Below are 24,959 nucleotides of genomic sequence, written 5' to 3' on the forward strand. Positions count from 1 at the left end.
CAGCTTCCTACAGTTCAGAAGCATCCTCCACTTGACAGCCTGCCAGATTCCAACTCTCCTAACCTTTACCACAACCAGCAGAGAGCATGTTTATTTGTGCAGTGCTAAATTACAGTTCCAGTTTTCTTCCTTTCTTGTTACTTTTGGTTCCTGGTGGCCAACTTAACTCAAAATGATGTGCCAGAGACTGGAATCTGAGCAAGCAGATAGCTCTGTCCATGGGGTCAAAAAGTGGACAGAACAGAGAGGAGTGAGTACATTAAAGCAAAGATTCATACTTCTGTATCTCATCTTTCTTGCACAGAAATTTTTTAGTATCTCAATGTAGAATGATGCCTTTTTTTAAAAACGTTGATTGTAAGTAAGCACAATGTAAATTTAGTGCTAATAAACACATACAAAAACACACTAGCAGGGAGGGATATGATAAAACATCTGTCACTATAGATCTTCTAGAACAAGGATGATATAGAGGAATCTTTCTGGGTTTGTTTAGAGGCAGTTCTGTGTCATACTATGTCCGTCCTGGTTGTGTGTCTTACATAGCTGGAGAGTCAGGCTTAGTTAGTTTGAGATATTTTTAGGGTACCAACCTCTGGGATGATCTGATTGCCCTGGAACCTTATTCACCTGATACAATTTTTATCAGTAACTTGAATGATGTAACAGAGCAGATAGGTACCAATATTGATGTATGAGTGCCAACCTCGGCTTTGTCAGCAGTATTATTACGTGTCTCTTGTCATGCTGCTCTCTCACTCCCGGCAAGGGTCATACAAACCTCTCTACTCTCCCCTGACTTCTAACCCTACCCTACATTCTCCTTCCCAACTCTTAAGAGATGACCTCAATCCCTACCTCTCAAAGAAAACAGGATCCATCAGAAGGGAAGTTTTGACAACTTCCTGCTCCCAAACCTTTAAGCCTACCTGGGTTTGCACCCATCTCCTTTTTCTCCTTCCTGTGCAATAGTGGTCCTCCTCCTACCTAGGGCAAATCTCGCCATCTGGACTCTGGAGCCTCCCGTCCAATCTTCTCCAACTTGTATCTCAGTGTTCCTCAAAGTGTGGTTCCAGCAGCATCAGCATTCTCTGAGAACTTGCTAGAAATGCAAATTACCAGCCACATCCCAGACACCTATATCAGACATTCTAGAAGTACAGCCCCAGCAATCTGTGTTTTAACAAGACTTCTAGGTGATTCCAATGCACACTCTTACTCTAACATAGATGAATGATGCATCCTTCTCATTAGCAGTTAAACCTACTCACGTCTTAAAATAACATCTTAAAATAATACAACTCCTTCATCTCCACTTCAGCCTCCTGAAAATACCTATCTCTCTCATCCCCTGCATAGACAGACTTCTCAAAAGAATTGTCTACACCCCTTCACCTTGCTTTCGTTCCTCAGAGCACTGTCTCTTCTTGGCTTCTATGAAAATGTATGCCTGACCTCCATTTCCACAAACCATTCATTCACTCTTTTCCACAAATATGTATTGAACACCTGCTATGCACCAAGCACTCAGCTGGGTGCTGTGATTATAACCACAAATGTGAAAGATGAAAGTCATGGTGCCTGCCCTAATGAAGTTCACATTCAAGTGAATGCTGCTGAAGGGCCTGATTTGACAAGGTCTGAAACTAAGTGTTTGTTGGATCTGGCAACATGGAGGTCATTGATGGCCTTGACAAGATATACTCTAGTTACCCGATTGAGTGGGTTAAAGAGTAAATAGAAAAACAGAAGAGGAAGGAAGGAACACTTCCCGATTCATTTTATGAGGCCAGTATTACCATGGTACTGAAACTAAAGACATCACAAGAAAAGAAAACTACAGACTAATATCTCTTATGAATATACATGCAAAAATCCTCAACAAAATACTAGTAAACAGAATCCAACAACATATAAAAAGAATTGTACACCATGACCAACTGGAACTTATCCCAAGAATGTAAGATTGCTTGAAAATCTGAAAATCAATTAATGTAATACCTATATAAATAGGAGAAAGGACACACAATTATCTCAATAGGTGCAGAAAAAACATTTGACAAAACTTTACATCCCTTCATGAAAAAAACAAAACTAAACTAAAAACAGAAGAGAATTTCCTCAACCTGATAAAAGGCATCTCTGAAAAACCCGCAGCCAGCATACTTAATGGTAGAAGACTAGATGCTTTCCCATAAGATCAGGAATAAGACAGACTATCCACTCTCAACACCTCTATTCAACGTTGTACTGGAGGTTCTAGCCTGGGCAAGTAGGCAAGATAATTAAAGTCATCCAGATTGGAAAGGGGGTTGTAAAACTATCTCTATTTGCAGATGACATGATCCTGTATGTATAAAATTTTAAGTAATCCACAAAAAAAACTACTACAACAAATAGACTCATTCACAGGATACAAGATCAATATACAAAAATCAACTGTACTTCAATACTGTAGCAATGAACAATCCAGAAATTAAATTAAGAAAACAAATCAAAAAAGAGACAAAGAGAAAACAAATCCATTTATTGTAACATCCAAAAGGATAAAATCCTTAGGAAAAATTTAACAAAAGACATGAAAAACTTATCTCTAAAAACTACAAAATATTGTTGAAAGAAATTAAAGAAAATTAAATAAATGGAAAGACATTCCATGTTCATGTGATCGAGGACTTAATATTGCTAAGATGGCACTACTACAGCAATCTTTATCAAAATCCTAACTGACTCCTTTGTGGAAATTGACAGGCTCATCCTAAAATTCACATGGAAATTCAAAGGACCCAGAAGAACCAAAATAATCATGAAAAGGAAGAACAAAGTTGGAGGACTTACACTTCTCATTTTCAAAACTTATGCAAAGCAACTGTAATCAAGACAATGTGATACTGTCAAAATGGAATAAAATCGAGAGGCCACACTTACGATTAATTGATTTTTGACAAGGATGCCAAGACAATTCAATGGGGAAACAATAGTCTTTTCAAAAAATGGTGCAGGGAAACTGGATTCCACATTCAAAATAATAAAATTAAACTCCTATCTCTCACCTTATAAAAAGATTAACTCAAAATAGATTTTAAAAATGTACATGGAAGAGATAAAACTATAAAACTCTTACAAGAATACATAGGGGTAAATCTTCATGATCTTGAAAATGCAATGAATTCTTAGATATGACACCAAAATGCAAGCAACAAAAGAAAAAAATAGATAAGTTGAACTTCATCAAAATCAAAATTTTTTGTGTTTCAAAGGACACAGTCAAGAAAGTGAAAAGACAACCCACAGAATGGGGTAAAATATTTGCAAATCAGATATCTAATAAGGGACCTATATCTAGAATATATAAAGAACTCATAACTCAATAATAAAAAGACAAAAATCCCAGTTTAAACATGGGTAAAGTGTCTGAATAGACATTTTTCCAAAAAAAGATTTACAAATGGCCAATAACCACATGAAAAGATGCTCAGTATCATTAGCCATCAGGGAAATTCAAACAAAAACCACAGTGAGATACCACTTTACATCCCACAGAATGGCTAAAATCAAAGAGACAGACAATAACAAATGCCGACAAGAATATAGAGAAATTGGAACTCTCATCCACTGCTGGAAGGATTGTAAAAGGATACAGCTGCTTTGGAAAACAGTCTGTCAGTTCCTTAAAAGGTCAAACATTGGGTTACCATATGACCCCTAATTCTACTCCTAAGTATATATCCAGGAGAAATGAAAACATATACCTACACAAAAACCTTTACACAAATGCTTATAGCAACATTATTTATAATAGCCAAAAAATAGAAACAACCCAAATGTCTACCTATTGATGAATGCATAAATAACATGTAGTATACCCAGTAGTATTTAATGGGATATTATTGGGCAATGTAAAGAAATGAAGTACTGGTACATGCTACAACATGGATGACCCTTGGAAACATTATGCTAAATGAAAGAAGCCAGTCACAAAAAGATCACACACTGTATAATTCCACTTATATGAAATGTTCAGAATAAGCAAATCTATAGAGACAGACACTAGCTTAGTGGTTGCCTTGGGCTGGAGGTAGGGGTGCGGACTGAGGGAAGAATGGTAAGTGACTGCTAATGGGAATTGGGTTCCCACAAAAATGTTCTAAACTTGATTGTGGTGATAGTTGCACAATGCTTTGAATATACTAAAAACCATTGAACTGTATACTTTAAATGGGTGAGTTATATGGCATGTTAATTATATCTCAGTGAAACTGTTTTTTTTAAAGAGTAAATGAGAGATGAGAAATTGGAGACAGCATACGTATAAAAATATGTGATTAATGGGGGTAGAGAAAAGGCAGAGACTACGATGGCGAGGCCAAGGGAGGGAGTTTTTTGTTTCTTGTCTTTTAAGGATGAGAGCTGCTAGGTCATCTTTGAATGCATCTGGAAAGGATCTAACAGAAAGAGGTTGAGGATGCAGGAAAGTGAAACAATTGGTGAAATAAATATGGTCTCTCAGAAGGCAGAAGGAAGTAGGGTCCAGATCATAGATGGACAGACTGACCTTTTACGGATGTAAAGACAACTTCTCCATGGGAGGGAAGAAGGAGAGGATAGTACAGGTCCAAGAAGGTTGATGGATTAAGTGATGGGGAAAATGAGGAGAAACTAGTCCAGTGGCTGTGGACTTTCTCTGAAGAGGGGGAAGAAAGAGTGAGAGGTTTGGACAACAGGAAAGGTGTGAAATGAACACTGTGGCTGCTGGGAGAGCAAGCGTATTAGGGAAAACCGGTAATGTTTCCAGGAAGTATCGGGGGTGGTTGATAATGAACCCATCAGATGACTTTCCTTGGCAGTGCTCATCTGTTGGATGCAGGCACGGAGCAGGCAGATGATTGGGTTCCTCTGCTGGAACGCACTCCATAAAGTCACTAATGGACTCAGTCCTCATCTTACTGAAAGATTCAACAACGTGTAACAAACTGACACCATCTCTTTCCTTGGGCTTCTGGGACCCATACCTACTAGTTTTCCTCTTTCCTTTGTGGCCACCACTTCTCAGCTTCCTTTGATAGCATAGTCTCCTCTGCCTAACTGCCTTTAAATTCTGATGGGCAAGCTTGGGAAATAACATGAAAAAGACGGAACACGGTACCTGCTTTCCTGATACTTAATTTTATCAGGAAAAACAGACAATCAATAAGCAATCCCATAACGCGTCATTTAATCTCAACCGTGATCAGGGCTACCAAGGAGCATGTAAGGCATTGGGGATGAACAGCAGGAAGTCCTGACTTGGTTTGGTATCCCTTTTACATGCGATCTACCAACAAAGCACTTTTTAGGGAGCAGATATTCAATAACTATTTGCTGAGTGTATGAAAGACCAAAGAGAGAGAAAAATAGTACCTTTGTAGCCTGGAGTTGCTCGAATAGTATAAGAGTTCTTTTTTTTAAAAGAATTCAACCATTTTTTAAAGTGGCAGGAAAGATACACCTGGGACAATGACAAAGCTGCATCCTTAGGGATGACAAAAAAGCCATATTAATAGAGAAGGAGAAATGGCTGCATCTCAGTCATAATCTATAATAAAATCGGTGTTGACATGAATATACTTCAGTTCATTAGAAGAAAGGTGTATTTTGAAAGGGGAAAAAAATCACTATCATGCAAAAGATTTTGGCAATCTTTCTTCAAACAGTAGGAGATGCAAAGATATATAGGACATAGTTGCTTCCTTCAAGGAGCTCAGAATTTAGCGACAGAAGAGATAATATAAAGACAACCAAAGATGCAAAGAAATATAACAATCTGATGGTATCCCTTAGATTAGAATTTTTCAAGAAAAAGTAAATGTACCAGCCTGCAATTTTCAGTGGCTTAGAAGCAGAAGTTAGTTATGAATAAGCAAGAGGATTAAGAGTAAATACACGCAAATGCCCCAGGCCAGGACGGGACCCTGTGGCAAGGGAGTTCCCGGGGGACAGTCTCCGAGGCCAAGATGAGCATGCAGGAGGCCCCCTGGGGAGGGGTCTCAGGATCGAAGGGAAGAGAGCAGGATTGCACAAGACGGTGATGCAGGGCTGGTGACTCCCCACACTGACCCACAAGGAGTTCTCAGGCTGGATTTGCCCCTAGTTGGGGTGAGAGGAGGGGTCTTATAGCCCTGCACTGACCAGTCATGGTTTGCAGACTGCCCTTAGGAAGGGAGAGTGATATTGGGCAAAGAGCCTCTTCAGCCAAGGCAATCCTTGAAGAAGGCTTCATGTTGAGAGGTGTCTGCTGGCAGCTGGGGAAATAAAGCCTTTGGTCCTGAAGGGAGATCAGAAGAACACATCACAGTGCCCAGGCCCAAGGTGGCACTTTCATTCCACTTGTTACCATGAAATCTTCAAATCAGATCCATGGAGTCACATGCAGCCCATCTAGAGATGCAAAGAGAGGACTTGTGTCTGACAGCACAGAAATACAAATTCTTATATTTTAGTTAAAACCAAATTTTAATGACAAATGGACTGCCTTGTTAGAAGAATATGGGCACCTTTTGCAAACATTTGACCGGGAGTTTCCTTTTGATTAACCTTAAGAACTGGCACAGATAACACAAAGCCAGGGGAAATCTAACAAAACTGGGTAATGTAATTTGTAGCACAGACAGGATCACCTGCAAGCCTCTCATCTTAACTGTTTAATGTATAGAATTCAGGCAGATTTCTGCAAAAGGCTGTTTTATGTAGCTTAATCCATGTCCTGTTGAAAGGGCAGGACCAACTCTCGGCAAAAATGGGAATGAGATCAACTGAAGTGTCCTCTGAACCTTTTCTTATCATGGCATGGCTTACCATGGAGGCTTATAATTAGGACTTATTATCAAATCTTTACCCAAGGCAGTAGATGAGAGGCAGGTACCCTATACCCAGATCTCTCCTTTTGACATCCTCCTCCTATCTCCCCTTCTGACATCCTACTATCTTCTAGTAGCCAAAGGCTACTCATACCTGCTCTCCTTGGGAAGTGCTTCAAATGATTTCTTTCAAGCCAGGGTTCCCCAGTGTTTGCTTTGTGAACCATTTGCATTAGAATCAGTAATACGTTGGAAAGTCAGCTTTCTGAATCCCACCCCTGACCTTCCAATTCAAAATCTCTGAGACTGAGAACCAGGAACCTGTGGTTTTTTTAAGAAGCTGGCTAAATGATTTTTATGCACACTGAAATTGTAAACACTCCCCTGTTCCTCTTTCATGGCCTCAGCTCTCACACGGGATGAACAGGGCTAAACTGATGTCTGATAATGCTTAGTGTGCTGTCCATCTCATGGATGGCGTAGCTTTTCAACGAAGACGGTCTCTAAGGATTCAAACTCAATGGGGAAATTTCTGCCACCAGGGCAAGATGATTACTGAAGATGTCCTCCTCCCTTTCTCTTCCTCTTCCTACAGTTTTCCTCGGTGATAGACTTGTCTTCTTGGTGCTAGATCCTCCTTCAATCTTGGATCCTTCTATAAATACATGTGTCAGTCAGGAAACTCTGTAGACAACCTTAGATTTATGTAATAACTTCTCCTTAACTAACTCAGTTCTGGGAAGGCACATTGCAACCAGACATGAAAACAAACTTCCCACATTCCCAAGGGAGCCATCTAACTAAGTATTGTGGGGAAAAGAAAACAAAAAAGATTTCATTGTCAAATAAGTTTGAAGTATACTGAATTAAAATTAAGCTGTTTATTAGAGAACTTCTCAGAGCCTTTAATATGCTGTTGTATATTATGAATTCCCCAGAGGAGGCTACATGTGCACTATGTCCCAGCTTTTCTTGGAGAGCTTTTGAAGTTGTAATACTCTGTGGATTGTACTTCGGGAAAAGTTGTGCTAGATTTTAGCAGATTGTCTGACCATCAGTTACACTCATGCTGTAGCATGGTTCACATTGTCTACATTATGAAATTCTTTGGCTGAGTTTGATTTCAGGTAATTTTTATGGCTGCTTAGGTTCACCTTAGGGTTTGATTTAAAATTTCAGCAAAAGCACCCAAAGTAGGTCTTCATTTTCTGTTATTTCAATAAACTTCAGATTCCAGATCCACGTTTCATATTTTATTAAATTTACTTTTAAGCAAACTACACAATCCTTGGCCAATGTTTTGCAAGTGGATTTTGCTTCTCCTCCTTTTGACTGAAAGAACTGTCTTAAACTAAATATCAGTGCTCCCGTTCTCAATGTTTATTTGAACACTTCTGTTCATTTTAGAGTCATGTTTCTACTGTATCCCTTTTATTCCATCTAGCATTTTGGTATTTGCAGGGAAAAGCTTTTTGAAACAATATTTGCATCTATCTCAAATAAATACTTCAGTTTACACAGCTTTCAGTATAAAGTTCTGACTTTAAAGAATTCAGATGTTATTTTCACAAATACCTATACCCCAATTATATTTCCTTCTCTTAAAAATAGCTGATGTCATTTTCCCAGAAAGGATCAGAGCTTCTTTATTGATAATTTCTTGAATTTCCTTTCAATCTTGAACAAGTTTTACCATAAAGTGCTTATGGGAAAACAATGCAGATTTCATCATAAAGACCTAATCAAGAACAGATAAGGGCTCTGTAGTTTTAGGAGTTGCAAGTTGGAATCATGCCATTCAAATTCATCTTAGAAATATATCGTCGTATAGATAAAATAAGATTATAATGTTTTAATGGATTTTGTTTTCAGCATCTACAGAGGTGGGTTGTGACGCTGTCTGGGAGAAGGATCTCAATTCACACATTTGCTACCAATTCAACCTGCTTTCCTCCCTCTCCTGGAGCGAGGCACACTCTTCATGCCAGATGCAAGGAGGTGCTTTATTAAGTATTGCAGATGAGACTGAAGAAAATTTCATAAGGAGTAAGTAGGTGGATGATGCACATTGATGTTGGTACAGTTAAAATGATTGGTGTTTACAGTTATGTCCATGTATGCCAAGATACCTTCTGGAAAAAAAAAGGTCCCTTGGAAAATATTTTTCTGTTATTAACATGGCCCAAACTCACACCCAGAATTTTGAACTGAACCCTGGGCCATTCCATTTGACACCTGGCCGTGCCTCTCTTATTTTCTCCCCCTTGGAAAAGAGAAGTTGAGGCCACAGCAAGGGACCCAGGAGAATTTTCAGCTCCAACAAGTGCATAGGGAGACTTCTAAACTTAAGTCCGAATTCCTGCTTTGCTGGGGAGCTTAGCCATTCCGTTTCCATTTATAAATAATTAAGCTGTTTACTAATTAAACAAAATCTTACCTGTCATCACTGTGTGTAGTAGTAGGGTTTCCAGTGGATGCCAAAGAACTTAAAATTTAATTGGAAAAGCAAAAGCACACACATGTTAACTAACGCTGTAAAGTAATAACATAAACTGCCAAAAGACTGCTAAGGAGCTGGGTCTGATCTATTTCACCTTCTCACCTAAACTCTCTTTTTACTTCTCTTTTATAGATTAAATGTGTTTGTAGACGTGTACATGCAGCATTTAAAAATCTTTCTGAAACATTTGAAAGTGTCACAATATTAGTCACTTTCATTAAAAGTTTCTGATGCTTTTTTCCAAATTATATTGCACATGTTTCTTCTAGAATAACAATAATAAAATCATTCTAGGATAATTTTAAAAGTTCAAGTATACAGAAACAAAATCAAAGGAAAAACCCTCATAGTTCCACAATCCAGAGATAACCATGTTTCTTTTGCAAAAAAACATACAAATGCATGCATAATCCATAGTATCTATGAAAAATGATATTAAATAAAAACATGAGGCAGTTGTTGCACAGAGGTTAGGAACAGGGACCAAAGAGCCACCTGCATGGGTTTGAATCCCACCTCCATCACTTACTAGCAGTGCTAAAGAAGTAAATTAACCTCTCTGTGCCTCAACTTCCCCCCTCTATCAAGTGGAAATAATAACAATACCTACTTTTTGGTGGTGAGAATTACATGTTATAGAACAGGTGAAAATTTAGAAAAGTGCCTGGCACACAAAACAAACACTCAGTATGTGTTAAACATTTAACAGCAACTATGCGCACAGTTTAGTAACATGCTTATGTAATTTACCTGCATAGAATGAACATCTGTCCATGTCTATAAATATAGATCTACATCATGGTTTTTAATGGTTACATAGTGATACAGGTTAGAGATAATATATTTAGCTAATCTCCAAATATTAGATAGGGATAGGTAGATAAAATTCTTTATTTTGTTTTTATTTACTTATTTGTTGCTATGGAAAACCATCCCTCACATACCTTTGTGCATAGATCCCCGATTATTTCTCTCTAAGTTTGTAGAAGTGGATTCACTGGGCGGAAGAGGAAGCACATTTTAAGGCTTTTGAAAGTCATTAATAACTTCTAGAAGGATTGTAACAAATGCATGAACAGTATATGTCTGCCCCTTTCCCCACAGACTTGCAAAAGTGGGAAATTATCACTGAAACTGATCTGAGTGAGTCATATTGCAGGAAAACACCCATTTCCAAAATCATTATTAGCCTGTAATGGTATTTATAGAAAATTTTGTGCACCATTTATGAATTACAATTGTTATCTATTTTGACTGCTAGGATCTTTAATAAGAGAGTTTAGACTTATCAGACTTGAATAAAGATTAAAGGAATAAGATATGTCAGAGACTTTGATTTAAATAACACAATTTTATAATTAGATTTTGGGGACTGTTTAGATTGGGAAAACAGAGGAGTATTCATAAAGACAGAAGCTTGTTCTGACCAAGGTATTTTTTAATGTTGAGAATAGTCTACTGTTTCTTGTTAATCGCTGATGAACATTAACTATGGTATAAGGAATTATCTAAACTGCCACAAATGCCAGGAAATAGCCAAAGGAATTTAAGTTTGCATTTACTATTACAGAATTGTGAGCCAATTTACTTGTAAAGCTAAGTAGACTATTTTTGTACTTTTAAACACAGATTAGAAATTATACAATGATTTTTTTATATGTACTGTCAAAACAGTCACACAGAGGGTATTCAAAATAACTCTAAGGTAAGAATAATTAATACTTAAATATTTTAAGTAGATTACTTGAAAGCATCACTTGGTACTTACCCCGATATGAAATGTGGAAATTTCTCCATCTTGTCAATCCATCTTCCATTCTGCCTTCTGTCATGATGACACCAGTTTTGATTTAATCAAATGGTGCTATTGGAAGGACTAACCAAATAGACATTAGGAAGAGACTTGTGTTTATGCCCCAGAAACTTGGAAAGGCAGGGCCCATGAATGTTATGCTGTTTCTGTCCAGTGATTTCAGGAATCTCAAAATTATAAAGCACCTTTTTCTCTTTCCTTAAAGGTTTAGCTTCTTCCAGTTTTCCACTGTTGTTTCGAAATACCCAATCACAGAAGGTGCTGCAGCCTTGTGATGTGAATGCACTAATCTTTACAACCTTGGTGACCATACAATCGATCATCCAAACTGAGACCCTTTGAAGAGTAAAAGGTTCTGCCATCAATACTTATTCTGGAACTACCAGCATAAGCCATGAATTTTCCAGGCAAACTGGGACATACAGTCACCCTATTTATAACTCTTATCTGTCAGGGTCTCAGTCTCAGGCAGGGCCCCTGCATCTGGCTCAGAATAAATTGGGTTCTGAAGCAGATGAATCATAAGGGATCAATGCTCTCCTTTATAGATTAGAAGATTCAATGGCAACATTTGAAAGTGTCACAAAATTAGTTATTCACTAAAGTCTCTGACACTGTTTTTTCCCCAAATATTACAGCACGCGTGGTACATGTTTGTTCTAGAGTAATTTTTTAAAGTTCAGGTGCACAAAAAGGAAAACCGAAGAAAAATTTCCCCTAATTCTACAATTTTGATAAGCATATTTTTCTACACAAGCATGTCAATGCACATGTTTCTACATAGCATTGATAACAAAACTGGAATTGAATTAAAAGAGGAGGAGCCGAGGCACAATGGTTAGGAGAAGGGGCCCACAGAAAACTTTCTCCCACACCAAGCTGAAGAAGCATTTGCACTGCTCATGGCCCCAGCCTGCTTTTTTTTTTTTTTTAACGTCTTTATTGGAGTATAATTGCTTTACAATGGTGTGTCAGTTTCTGCTTTATAACAAAGTGAATCAGCTATACATATACATATATCCCCATATCTCTTCCCTCTTGTGTCTCCCTCCCTCCTACCCTCCCTATCCCACCCCTCTAGGTGGTCACAAAGCACCGAGCTGATCTCCCTGTGCTATGCGGCTGCTTCCCACTAGCTATCTATTTTACATTTGGTAGTGTATATATGTCCATGCCACTCTCTCACTTTGTCCCAGCTTACCCTTCCACCTCCCTGTGTCCTCAAGTCCATTCTCTAGTAGGTCTGCGTCTTTATTCCCGTCCTGCCCCTAGGTTCTTCATGACCATTTTTTTTCTTTTTTTTAGATTCCATATATATGTGTTAGCATACGGTATTTGTTTTTCTCTTTCTGACATACTTCACTCTGTATGACAGACTCTAGGTCCATCCACCTCACTACAAATAACTCAATTTCATTTCTTTTTATGGCTGAGTAATATTCCATTGTATATATGTGCCACATCTTCTTTATCCATTCATCTGTCGATGGACACTTAGGTTGCTTCCATGTCCTGGCTATTGTAAATAGAGCTGCAATGAACATTGTGGTACATGACTCTTTTTGAATTATGGCTTTCTCAGGGTATATGCCCAGTAGTGGGATTGCTGGGTCATATGGTAGTTCTATTTTTAGTTTTTTAAAGAAAGAACCTCCATACTCTTCTCCATAGTGGCTGTATCAATTTACATTCCCACCAACAGTGCAAGAGGGTTCCCTTTTCTCCACACTCTCTCCAGCATTTATTGTTTGTAGATTTTTTGATGATGGCCATTCTGACTGGTGTGAGGTGATACCTCAGTGTAGTTTTGATTTGCATTTCTCTAATGATTAGTGATGTTGAGCATTCTTTCATGTGTTTGTTGCCAATCTGTATATCTTCTTTGGAGAAATGTCTATTTAGGTCTTCTGCCCATTTTTGGGTTGGCCAACCTGCTGTTGATCCCTCTACGTACTCTGGTCCCTTGGATCATGCTCTCCTCTTGGCCGGACAACCCCCATTGGCTCTCCAACTGGACAGCCCTCCCCCCATTTCTTTAGCATACCTTAAATTTGAGGGCTTGCCTCCCGACACTAACAACACTTAATCTGCCTTCCCCTTCCTAGCCAGACCCCTAAGGAAAAGGTCCTCTAAATTGTTCAATTTTTTAACTATGAAATATTTCAGGAGTATTGACAAGTGTAAACATTACGTCTCTGCACACACATACCCATTATAGAGATTTAATAGCATTTCTTCCTATTCCTCTTTCTCAGGGCCTGAGGTAGCCTGAGCTCAGCATACTTGAGTCCTGAGCCTCCAGATTGAGGCCACCAGACACACGTGGCAAAAAAAAAAGGAAGACAGAGGGGCACTTTGCAGGACTGGCCCTGGGCACTTCCTCCTTCCCCCTCTAAAACCCTCAAGTGGGTAAGCTCACACAGGTCAGATGGTCTCAGATTTGTAACCATGAACTCTTGATGGATTGACGACCGTTGAGAGGCAGCATTCTTGTATGCTTAGATTAAGCACTTCACAGTTGCTGTCAGTGAGCCTTTAGGAGACTGCCATGTTTCTCAGGCTGGCTTTTTTTACTCTGAAGCACCAGTGTGGGGTTTAGTAGCACTTAAACCCTTTTCTGTCATTGCTGGAGTTAATTTATGACTCCATGCCCCAGGAACAGGAAAACAAGAAAGACGTGTAACATTGATTTTTTTTTTGAAGCTCTGTATTTCTCTTATTTCAGAGCACTTTGGCAGTGAAGCAGTGGAAGTATGGATAGGTCTGAATCAGCTAGATGAAAATGCTGGTTGGCAGTGGTCTGATAGAACACCACTCAACTATCTGAACTGGAACCCAGGTACCTGCAGCATTTTGTTTACCTTCAACAGGTGACATCGCCCCACAGCCTAAAATAGCAATATTTCCCACATATATATACAACATGTTATTGTGAAAGTGGCTTATAAACATTTTTAAAGCCTGATTGAATTTCTAAAAGGCATGCTTTTCCGAACGAGAAAATGGAGGCCGAGAAGGTAAGCCAAGGTTGCAGGAGGATTTGGGTCAAAACCAAGATTCTAGTCAGTTGTTTTAAAAATAGCAACAGAGATAAGAAATTAAATCTCAGAAGTAGATGTTTATGTACAGATCGTTTTCGTATATTTTTTCCCTCTCTCCTAGTCAATTTCCTCTCTCTTCAGTTAACCTTTGCCCTCCAAAGATATGATCAATTACTGTCTTACATCAGTATGTCTCACACAAAAAAAGGAAAATTGGTTTTTCTTATGAATTCTAAGTCAATTACATTAACTGTGTAATACAACGCACTCACATTCTGTTTAAATGTGTTTTTTAAAAGATTGTTATAGTTGAACCTTGAATAACTAGAAAATATAATAAAGTACGATTGCATTTTGTGAAAAAATAATAGCAACAGATTGCAAAGTATCTCTCTACCTTAAAACAATAAAATCAGCTGTTGCTATCTTTGGGAAATCATTTCATTGTCATGCCTGGACTTCAACTGCAAAATCATAAATATAACATCTTATAGGATTTACTACATATGCTAAAGAGAAGGGCTGTCTCCTTGATGCTAAAACTACATTTCGGTATATTGAACTAACTGCTTTTGCTTCTAACATTAAGTACACACACATTGTATTTTCAGAAATAAATTTTGAGCCATTTGTTGAATATCACTGTGGAACATTTAATGCATTTATGCCAAATGCCTGGAGAAGTCGGGATTGTGAGTCCACTCTGCCTTACATATGTAAAAAATATCTAAACCATACTGATCACGAAGTAGTTGGTGAGTGTTTTTATTTTAAGCTGTTTTTATGAGTTGCTTACTTGTCCTCTCAATATATTCAAAGTCCTTTATTTTTTGCTAATAATTTATAATTTAAACTTAGCTAAGGCTAGTTTTTATATGAATAAAAATGTGTAACAAGATAAGATCTGTTATTCCAAAGGCACCATGAATTTAATAAATGCATTTAGGTTTTTACTAAAAACTAAAGCAAAATAACCTACGTATAGAAAACATTTTCTCCCTCTCTTTTTAAAAACTTTGCTTTCTTATTCATTCTGTCTTAGAAAAACAAGATATGCTTCATTTTCTATTCTAGTTGAGTTTTATTTATGGTTACCCTAGAAATTAAACATATGAATTAGAAAATAGTTTTATAAAATTCTTTACTTCATGGATCTCCTATCATACTCTATATCTCTTATTAGTAATACTTCCTCCTTGAAATAACAAACAAAACTTTTAGGTGTACCTGAGACTTAAATACCACATAATTACAATCTAGTACCTGAAGCTCAGTTATTTCTATTCTTAAGATCTATTACTTCTTCTTAGTTTCTATGGAATTAATGTCTGAACTCAGGAAGTAGAGATAAAAACACAACCATTTTTAAAGAATCATTACCAGCATAATTAGAAACAACTCTACATTTAAAATAATAATCTGAATTATCTTTCTAAAATATTATCCCTTACAGTTAAGCTTTTTTATTTTATTTTATTTTTTATAGATTTATTTATTTATTTATTTTTTTGCTGTGTTGGGTCTTCGTTGCTGTGCGCGGGCTTTCTCAAGTTGCGGCGAGCAGGGGCTACTCTTTGTCGAGGTGCGCGGGCTTCTCCTTGCCGTGGCTTCTCTTGTTGTGGAGCACGGGCGTGCGGGCTTCAGTAGTTGTGTCTTGCGGGCTCTAGAGCACAGGCTCAGTAGTTGTGGCTCACGGGCTTAGTTGCTCCGCGGCATGTGGGATCTTCCGGGACCAGGGATCTAACCCATGTCCCTTGCATTAGTAGGCAGATTCTTAACCCCTGCACCACCAGGGAAGTCCCCAATTAAGCTTTTTTAAATTGAGGTATAGCTAATTTACGATATTGTGTTAGTTTCAGATGTACAGCAAAGTGATTTTGTTGTATATATATATATATATTCTTTTTCAGATTCTTTTCCATTATAGGTTATGACAAGATACTGAATATAGTTCCCTGTGCTATACAGTAGGTCCTTGCTGTTTATCTATTTTACATATAGCAGTGTGTATCTGTTAATCCCAAACTTCTAATTTATCCCCCCCTTTCTCCTTTGATACCCATAAGTTTGTTTTCAATGTCTGTGAGTCTATTTCTCTTTTATAAATAAGTTCATTTGTATCATTTTTTTAGATTCCACATATAAGTGATATCATATGATATTTGCCTTTGTCTGACTTACTTCATTTAGTATGATAATCTCTAGGTCCATTCATGTTGCTACAAATGGCATTATCTCATTCTTTTTTATGGCTGAGTAGTACTCCATTGTATATATGTACCACATCTTCTTTATCCATTCATGTGTCGATGGACATTTAGGTTGCGTCCATATCTTGGCTACTGTAAATAGTGCTGCTATAAACATTGGGATGCATGTATCTTTTTGAATTAGAGTTTTCATCTTTTCTGGAGTTTTCAGGAGTGGGATTGCAGGATCATATGTTAACTCTATTTTCAGCTTTTTAAGGAACCTCCTTACTGTTCTCTATAATGGTTGTACCAATTTACGTTCCTGCCAACAGTGTAGGAGGGTTCCCTTTTCTCCACACCCTCTTACAATTAAGCTTTAACTTTTATTTTCCTTTAAGTAGCTAAGCCTAAAGATATTGTAGAATATGGGGGTGAGAAGAAGCATATCATCATTTTTTTACGTAGAGATTTTTTCATTATGTCAAGAATGTGCTGACATTGCTATCACTGTTATTGTCCTGTCCCTCCCTCTTTTCCTTTCATTTTCCTGCCTCAATTTCTTCTGTCTTCATTGTTTTTTCTTATGCCCTCCTGCACTGCCTCCTTCTATCCTTTTCTTCAATTTTATTTGCTCTCCTGATCTATTAATAGAGGTCAGAAGACCAGAAATGATGGCAGCTAAGCTAACTTTGTTTGGATTATTTGCTGTTGTTTCAAGTCCAACAAATACTTTTGATGATCTAGTCCAGTGTCTTCCAACTGTGCATCCAGGGTCCCCAGGTTCCTTCCTTATCTCCACCCTTGCGTCAATCAGAGAAGTTCCTCTTTTATCTTTTTATCTTACCTCTAGAGTGAAGTTTAGGGTTCATTTTTTAAAGGGGTTCTGTGACTGTGTTTTTAGGTTGATATTATCTATCTATCTAAATGTTCTAACATTCATCCACTGTGATTCTAATAGCTGTCAGAGTCCTAGAAGCAATTTTAAAAGAATGTCTTGTTTCCCAAATTAGCAGTGAAGTTGTTTCTAACTAAGTTAGTGCTTAAGGGAGGCACCCAGTTGTGGTTAATAAAATAAAGTAAAAATGCTGTCATCAGGCTGGGGGCAAGCTCCTGGAAGAGAAGAGCCAAAGTTGGCATGCACACAGCTGCCTTCCCTGCCAGTGTCAAAGCATCGTGGCATTATTTTGCTGTAAGTCGAACCCAGAGTCCATATGAACCCAGAGGGACATCAGAAGCACTCAGCCTGACCCCCAAAATAAAAGCTATCATCTCTGCTCTAGAGAAAGTGGCCAGAATTTCAGATTCTTTTCAGCTGAGAATAACTATCTACCCCCCCCCACTACTACTGTATATAAAATCCTTTAAAAAGCATTTAAATTGTGTTCCATAATACTCCTTTTTTAGTGTAAAAAGGCTTTTTTAAATGGATAGCTCTAAATGCTATATTTTATATCTAGCCCTGACTCTCACTTTGGTTGTATGACCTTTATCAAGTCTCCTTAACCTCTTTGTGCCTTAGATAGCTCATCTGGAAAATGAAGCACTGAGATCCGTTAGATCCTAGATCCAGATCATAGATGGGATCCTTTTCAAGTCTGAAGATCTAGAATGCTATGATCTATATCTTATTGTACCATACGCTTCTGTTTTTCAAATTTAAAAAATAATCATATATTAATGGTGATTTATATTGGGGTAATAAGTAATGTTAAAACAATTGTGGAAAATAACTTCATTTTTTGTTGGTTCAAAAAGAAAACGATGCTTGGAAATATTATGCTACCCACTGTGAGCCTGGCTGGAATCCCCACAATCGTAATTGCTATCAACTTCAGAAAGAAAAAAAGACCTGGAATGAAGCTTTGCATTCTTGCCAGTCCAATAACAGTGCATTAATAAACATAGATTCGTTAGCAGAAGTGGAGTTTCTTGTAACCCTCCTTGGAGATGGTGAGTGCCAAGTGTCTTTGGTTCAAGAAGTATGAAATATAATGTAGTAACTCTCTTTATTAGTGAAGTTGAAAAGAAATTAAGCTATTTAAAATTGATTCTTTATGGCACATGTATCTGAAATTTCAAATAATATCCAGGAGTGAAAATTCACTGAATTTTTACAAAATACATATTCAGAAACTTTGTAACATCTCATAGATTCCAGATATATTAGATGTTTTCATTTTTTGGGTTTTTTTTAAGGGGGAAAGGTCATTTCCTAAAACTTCTAATTTGAAAAACCTGAACCTGTAATTTAGCATAATGGGCACTAGATAGCAGTAATGTGCTGCGACCATGTAATCCAAGCAATCAAGGAAATTCCTTACAAAAGTGATTAGATTTAAATAACTTTAGCCAGTGAAAATGGGTAATTTATTTGGTGTGGTGTTTTTCAAGCTGTGTAGCATATTCAGGGGTTCCAAGCTCTGAGGCCTCTGCCCTGCTTTACCCACCAGAGCAGATCTGCCCCTACCTATGTCATATATGGACATAGAATTCTGCTGGAAAACATTGAAATCATTGACTGAGATTAAATCTTTTTTTAGTGGAAAAATCCAGCGTCTACTCTATTTCAATGTTAGGTTTTAGTTTGGAGTGAAAACAAAACTCCTTCTGTCATTGTTCCTCACCCTTCACATTTGGGATTGAAAGAATCCTGTGGCTGCCGCTGTGTCAGCGGGGCACTGAAACACTCTCCCAGCCATCGAGGGTCTTTTCGCCCTACCTAGACTGGCAAGCTTTATTTTATTTACTTTTCCAGCAACCCCACTGCTCCTATTCAATGCTTCTAAGAATTTCTGCTCCTTTTTTTTCCTAGCCAAAAGAAAAGGAAGTAAAGCTAGACATCATCAAAAGTTTTTTTTCTAAGTGCCTTTTCTTAATTCGATTGACCTTCCTATTTTTCCTTTATAGAGGTAGAAGAAAAACCAGACTTTTCAGATCTACTTTCCATACTGTAGCACGAACTAACTAGAGTCCCAGCAATCTGACTTGCTTAAGCTTTGTCCTTGCCCTGGCTTTCACTGACACTCTGCCTCACTTATAAGGCCTATATTGAACAGATCTGGATAGATTAAGGGGGGAAAGGTTTAAGCAGGTATTTTATACCAAAACTTAAACAGGTTTCATTCCAAGAAGAAACAAAGAAGAAATCACATACAAAGTGGTATATATTGGTAATAGCCCCTCTGTGTTATCGCCTTTGCAGATACTATGATTCTTGTAAGTAATTTACGTTTATCTCTTGCAGAAAATGCATCAGAAACATGGATTGGTTTGAGCAACAATAAAATTCCAGTTTCCTTTGAATGGTCTGATGGCTCCTCAGTCATCTTTACTAATTGGCACACACTTGAGCCCCAAATTTTTCCAAATAGAAGCCAGCTATGTGTCTCAGCAGAGCAATCTGTAAGTTGATTCATTTGTTCAGTGCTCACTTGGCTGGACTTGTACTGAGGGCCACCTGTGCCAGGGACTTGGGCTGTGGCAGAGACCAAGACAGGCACAGTGCCTGCTCCTCCTGGGGCTTCCACGCTAAGCAGTAAAACACATACACACTAAAAACACATGGTAATTATAGTTGTGATGATAGTTCTGAGGACATAGGTTCAAGATGGTGAGAAACTTGGGTTGGGACAGCTACTTCAGACAAGACAGTCAAGGAGGGCTCTCTGAAGAGGTGACATTTAAGCTGGGACTTGAAGAAAAAAAAAATCTCTTGAAGGGCAGGAGAACATTCCAGGCAGCGGGCAGTTGCCCAAAGGCAGGCCAAGGCTTGCCATGTCTGATAATCAAAAAGGAGACCAGGGTGGTGTGGAGGTATGGACGGTGAAAGGTGGTAGGAGATGGGGCAGGAAGAATGCAAACATGTGAGGCTTATAGGCCTGGGATAGGACCCACTAAAGGGCTTCCAGGAGACAAAAGCATGATCTGATTTACATTTTAAGAGCAACTGTTGCTGCTACATAGAGAATTGATTGGAGAGAAGAGAGTGGAAGCAGAGAGACCAGTTTTGATATAATTAAGGTGACCTTAGTTTCCTATTGACATTCTCCTTTTTTATTTGACAGACATGGGTATTTCACTTAGCATATTCACAAAGCAGGAGCCAACATTTGGACAGAAAAATTGTTTTTAAGAGAGTGAGGATAGGTATTAATATTATTGGATGTGTTAGGACAGTGCTGCTGTAAGTGTGGTATTTTGTGGCCCCTTTTTAGCAACTCAGTAGCTCCTTAAATAGTAGATGCATAAAAAGTAACACTTATACCCCTGAAGTTGAACTCAATATAAATGTAATTATTATAATTAACTAGTTACCTAAACATGGTCGATACCTCAATTTGAATCTGAGAGATTGGTAACTATTCATTCATCTGTCCATCCAATAGTTACTAAGCAACTTCAGTGTGCCTGACAATATCCTATAACTGGATGGTTTGCTGGAGACTCCATGGGGATGGGCTACAAGGCTGCTCTTACAGGTGAAGGTGTCAGCCTCCTACATAGTATGTTTCTGAGGGTCATGGAAGAGCTCTCTACTCACCTAAAACCCTGCATGCCTGAGATACCTAAATTTTGAATTTGAATTGTGTGAAAATTTGAATTGTGTGGTTTTAGCCTAAAGGTCTGATTTGTGTTAAAATTAAAAAATCCTTTGGGAGGATAAAATTTTAATCAGTTAGCAGTTATTGTATTTCATCATTAATGAAGGATATGAGAACAGCCTTCATTAGAACTAGGAGAAGACATGAAGGTATCTGCCTGTCATATAAAGAGGAAATGGAGTGGGGCTTTGGAGAATTCGTGATGAAGAAGGGTACTGGGGGTTGAACATGAAGTTCAGCTATGATAATGTTATCTCGGGTGATTCATGGTGCTTTCCAGGCATTTCCCCAGCATCAGGTTTATACAGCATCAGGCAAGCAGCGAAGCATTCAATTTAACACCTAGAAGTGATCGGAGAGAAGAAGCAGCATTCTCACTTGGTCAGGGGAATAGTTTCATATAAGTGGTTCTCAGAGTGTGGCCCCCAGACCAGCAGCATTCACATCACCTAAAAACTTGTTAGAAATGCAAATTCTCAGGTCCCACCTGACTTACTGAATGAGACACACGGATCCCAAACAACTGTGTTTTAGTAAGCCCTCCAGGTGATTCCAGTGCGCACTAAAGATTGAGAATCACTACTTATCCCATCTTTAAAAAAGTATTGAGAGAAGTTTAACGTAAAGCCAGACCTCCCACTCGTATGTAGAGAATCAACCTCTTCTAACAACACAAGATCCTGACACATTACCCCCCCTTGAAACATGCATTATTAATCATATTTTAATTCAGAATTATTGACTTTGACTATCAGCATCAATAATGGAGTGTATTCATTCATCTTGTAATATTTTTCCTCTTAGGAGGGACACTGGAAAGTTAAAAATTGCAAAGAAACACTTTTTTACGTTTGTAAGAAAACAGGCCATGTCCTTTCTGACACTGAATCAGGTTGCCAAAAGGTAAGAGCTGTGAACATTGGAGGGACTTCATAACCAGACTGATTTATCCACCATCAAATTAAAGTGTATCTCTCTCCCTCTCTTTCCTGCCTTGGCTCCCTCCTCTCTCTCTTTCCCCTCCTTCCCTTTCTTTCTTCTTCCCTTCCCTTCTTTTTTTTCTGAGTGGGCTATTATAACAAACCAAACAATTATCAGCTAGGGGCACATGAAAGATTTACAGCTCTGCTAAGGATTGTTGTCTTACCATCTACTTCCACCCAAGACTAGTTTTCTTTTGAGATAAGAAATGTAAATGATCCTGTTATACCATCTGTATAAACAATGCCTATCATGTGATACACTGTCTCACACGCGGTTTTCATTGTCTTCCAATGAAGACTGTCAGAGTGAAAGCAAATGCATTCCTTTGAGTCAGAGAGTGATCTTCTGCACCCAGAGTCTTGTTTTCCTTTTCACTTTTCTTAAACTTGAATATTTGAATAAAATACAATAACAAAGAGAAGTGCATGTTTGCAACACATTTATTATTTAGGAAAGGGATAATAAAAATACTTTGTATTTTAAGTAATAAACTATTTTTGGTACTTAAAGTACTATTTTCAGTACTAAAAATAATAAAAAACATATTTACTTTAGGTTTGAACTTTAAAGGTAGAAAATAATCTGTCTTAAATTTCTTAAAATACATTCAATATTCTGCAGTGTTACAAAAAATTTATCTATCAGTGTCCTTAGCACATGCATTCCCTCTCTCTCTCTCTCTCATCACACACACACACCTAAAAATTTTGGATTTAACTACTGGAGATTTTTATGCTGTGTGAGTCTCAAAATGTTCACAGATCTGGTTTTTATGCAATTCTCTTTTAATTATTTTCTCTTCTAATCCAGTTACTTATGTTCCAATTAAACGATAACCCCTCTCTTCAGAAACTGCATTTGATTCATTCATCAATGTGTAAGCATATGTTACTCTTCACACTTTAGCTGAACAATACATGTGCCATAGCTGACATGTGACCAGACGTTTTACCTAATGATTACAATTCCTGAATTAGTTATTACTGATCACTGATCTAATCTCTATCTGATCAGAAATATTGAAAAAAATCCATCCTACAGTGGCTTTCAAGGCAACTCAACATGTTTTATTTGTGTCGAAAGAGTAATTAGCTTCTTACACAGCAGAAACAACTGATGTTCTATCTAAACTTTTGTATACTGCTTCCCTCTTTCTGACCAGCCTTATCAATATTTAAGGATTCTGGGTTCAGAGCCAGTTCTTTACTCTTATGGTGAAATTCCATTAATTTCTTTATGCATCTATGAATATGGTTTCGAAAGTTTCCTTTCTTTTAGCCATCTGCTTCAGTGCAATTCTCTGAACAGTCTGCACAGGCAAAACCAACTTATAAAATAAGTCTGGATAATTTCAAAGCAGAAATTTTTTAAAATTTTATTTCCATCTAAGTCACTTTTGGGGGACTGGATAATATGAGCAATCGTTTCAGTACTGTCACCATCATGACTTCATGTAAAAAGAAATGGCATCTCATGTACAAAGGATATTCACAAATACAATCAATTATTCTTCCCGCTTTCATTGTGTGGACAAAGGCTTATAGTAGAGTCTTTGTTTTCCAGTTATTACTATGCCACATTTCCCCCCCCCCCTTTCCTTGAGCCTGTTCAAGTTCTTGGGTTTTTTGTTTTGCTAAGCAGCCTATGATCTAAAAACCACTAACGAAGAAGGAGTACTTTGTCAGAAAGGTCAAATTGTCAGCCTTCCTCCTCCCGTCCTTCCAAATACAAAAGCAGTCTAACCTCCCTGCCCCCTCTGGAGTGACCCACGGAGGGGTTCTGGCTGACACTGTCAATTACTCACACAGATAAGCTTGGGGAGAGAAGTTAAGGGAGTGAATTCAGAGCACATCCTGGTGGGCTGGATGTGGTGCTCCTGTGATCCACGCCTCATTTAATAATGTTTTGAACTAAAATAGCTTACGTCTAAAATAAGATTTTTCTCTAATTTACTGCAAGGTTGAGACATTTTCTGAGTAGTATAGCAGAAATCATTTTATATCTGATCAAAATCTGGCAAGTATTGGCATGACACAAAATGAAGTGTATTTTAAAACTGGTGAATACATAAAAATAGACTGATAGAAGTGATATGATTTTATAATATTGGAAGAGAAAGAACTAAAATATCTCAGTTGAAATATAGAAGGCTAATGAACCCATGTCTCCTGTACCGTATGATTTTAAAGAATAGAGCCACCCTTCTTTGCTCCCAGGGCTTAGCCATACACGTTTGTCATTTTTTGTCTAGGTGCCAAAGCTTGTTTGCTTTCTCTCTAAAAGGCTAGGCAGTTGACTTAGGAATGATCTTTACCAAAAATATATATATATATATTTTAGCCAGTCTCTATTTGGAAGCTTGATGATCCAGACAAAACCATTCTGGATTGCACCAAAATTAGGTTCCAGGCCAGTTTATCCACTAGTCTCTGACTTAGATTATCTAAGTCCCTAATCTCAGTGGGATAACATGAAATAAGCAGTATGAAAGACCCTTAAAAAAAAAAATCAAAACAGTACACTGTTACCTAGATACTTATGTCCTCTTTGCTCATACTGAGTTCCTGGCTCTATTCTAGGGTCTCTGCCTGCATTTTCTCCCCTTGATTCTCAGAACAACCCCATGAATACTATTATTATCCATATTTACAGAGGGGAAAACTAAGACACGGAGCGATTAAATAAGGTCACATGATGGTGGAGCCAGGATTCAAACCCACGCATTCTGTCCTTAAAGCCAACACGTTCGATTTTTACCATCCCATAGGAACCATTTACAGTAAATCTTATAAGTCTGAACAGAGAGGGAGAGAGAAGGAGAGAGAGAGAGAGAGAGAGACACAGTGTGTGTGTGTGTGTGTGTGAGAGAGAGAGAGAGAAAGAGGAAAGGAGAGAAGGAGAGATCTTGAGTGAATGTCCCTTTTTTTTTAATTTGCTTTTAAGGTTTTGGGCTTAAAGATTTTAAATTAGTTAAAACATTTAGGTTTTAAGA

The 24,959-nt window shown here is 37.9% G+C and overlaps 1 protein-coding gene across 3 annotated transcripts in view; it reads left to right on the plus strand.

Moving 5' to 3' along the window:
• Nucleotides 1-24,959, plus strand: part of PLA2R1 (phospholipase A2 receptor 1) — a 113,670-nt gene that overhangs the window by 20,116 nt on the left and 68,595 nt on the right. For 2 of the 3 annotated variants that reach the window (XM_068545025.1, XM_068545026.1), the window contains exons 4-9: nt 8,709-8,882; nt 13,875-13,988; nt 14,802-14,945; nt 18,138-18,332; nt 19,627-19,784; nt 21,788-21,886. In XM_068545025.1, the coding sequence (XP_068401126.1) occupies nt 8,709-8,882; nt 13,875-13,988; nt 14,802-14,945; nt 18,138-18,332; nt 19,627-19,784; nt 21,788-21,886 (884 nt within the window). The remainder of the gene's footprint in view (nt 1-8,708; nt 8,883-13,874; nt 13,989-14,801; nt 14,946-18,137; nt 18,333-19,626; nt 19,785-21,787; nt 21,887-24,959) is intronic. The other variant, XM_068545027.1, reaches the window with a different exon arrangement.

Source organism: Eschrichtius robustus, chromosome 5 (genome assembly GCF_028021215.1).
Source record: "Eschrichtius robustus isolate mEscRob2 chromosome 5, mEscRob2.pri, whole genome shotgun sequence".
Lineage (NCBI taxonomy): Eukaryota > Metazoa > Chordata > Mammalia > Artiodactyla > Eschrichtiidae > Eschrichtius > Eschrichtius robustus.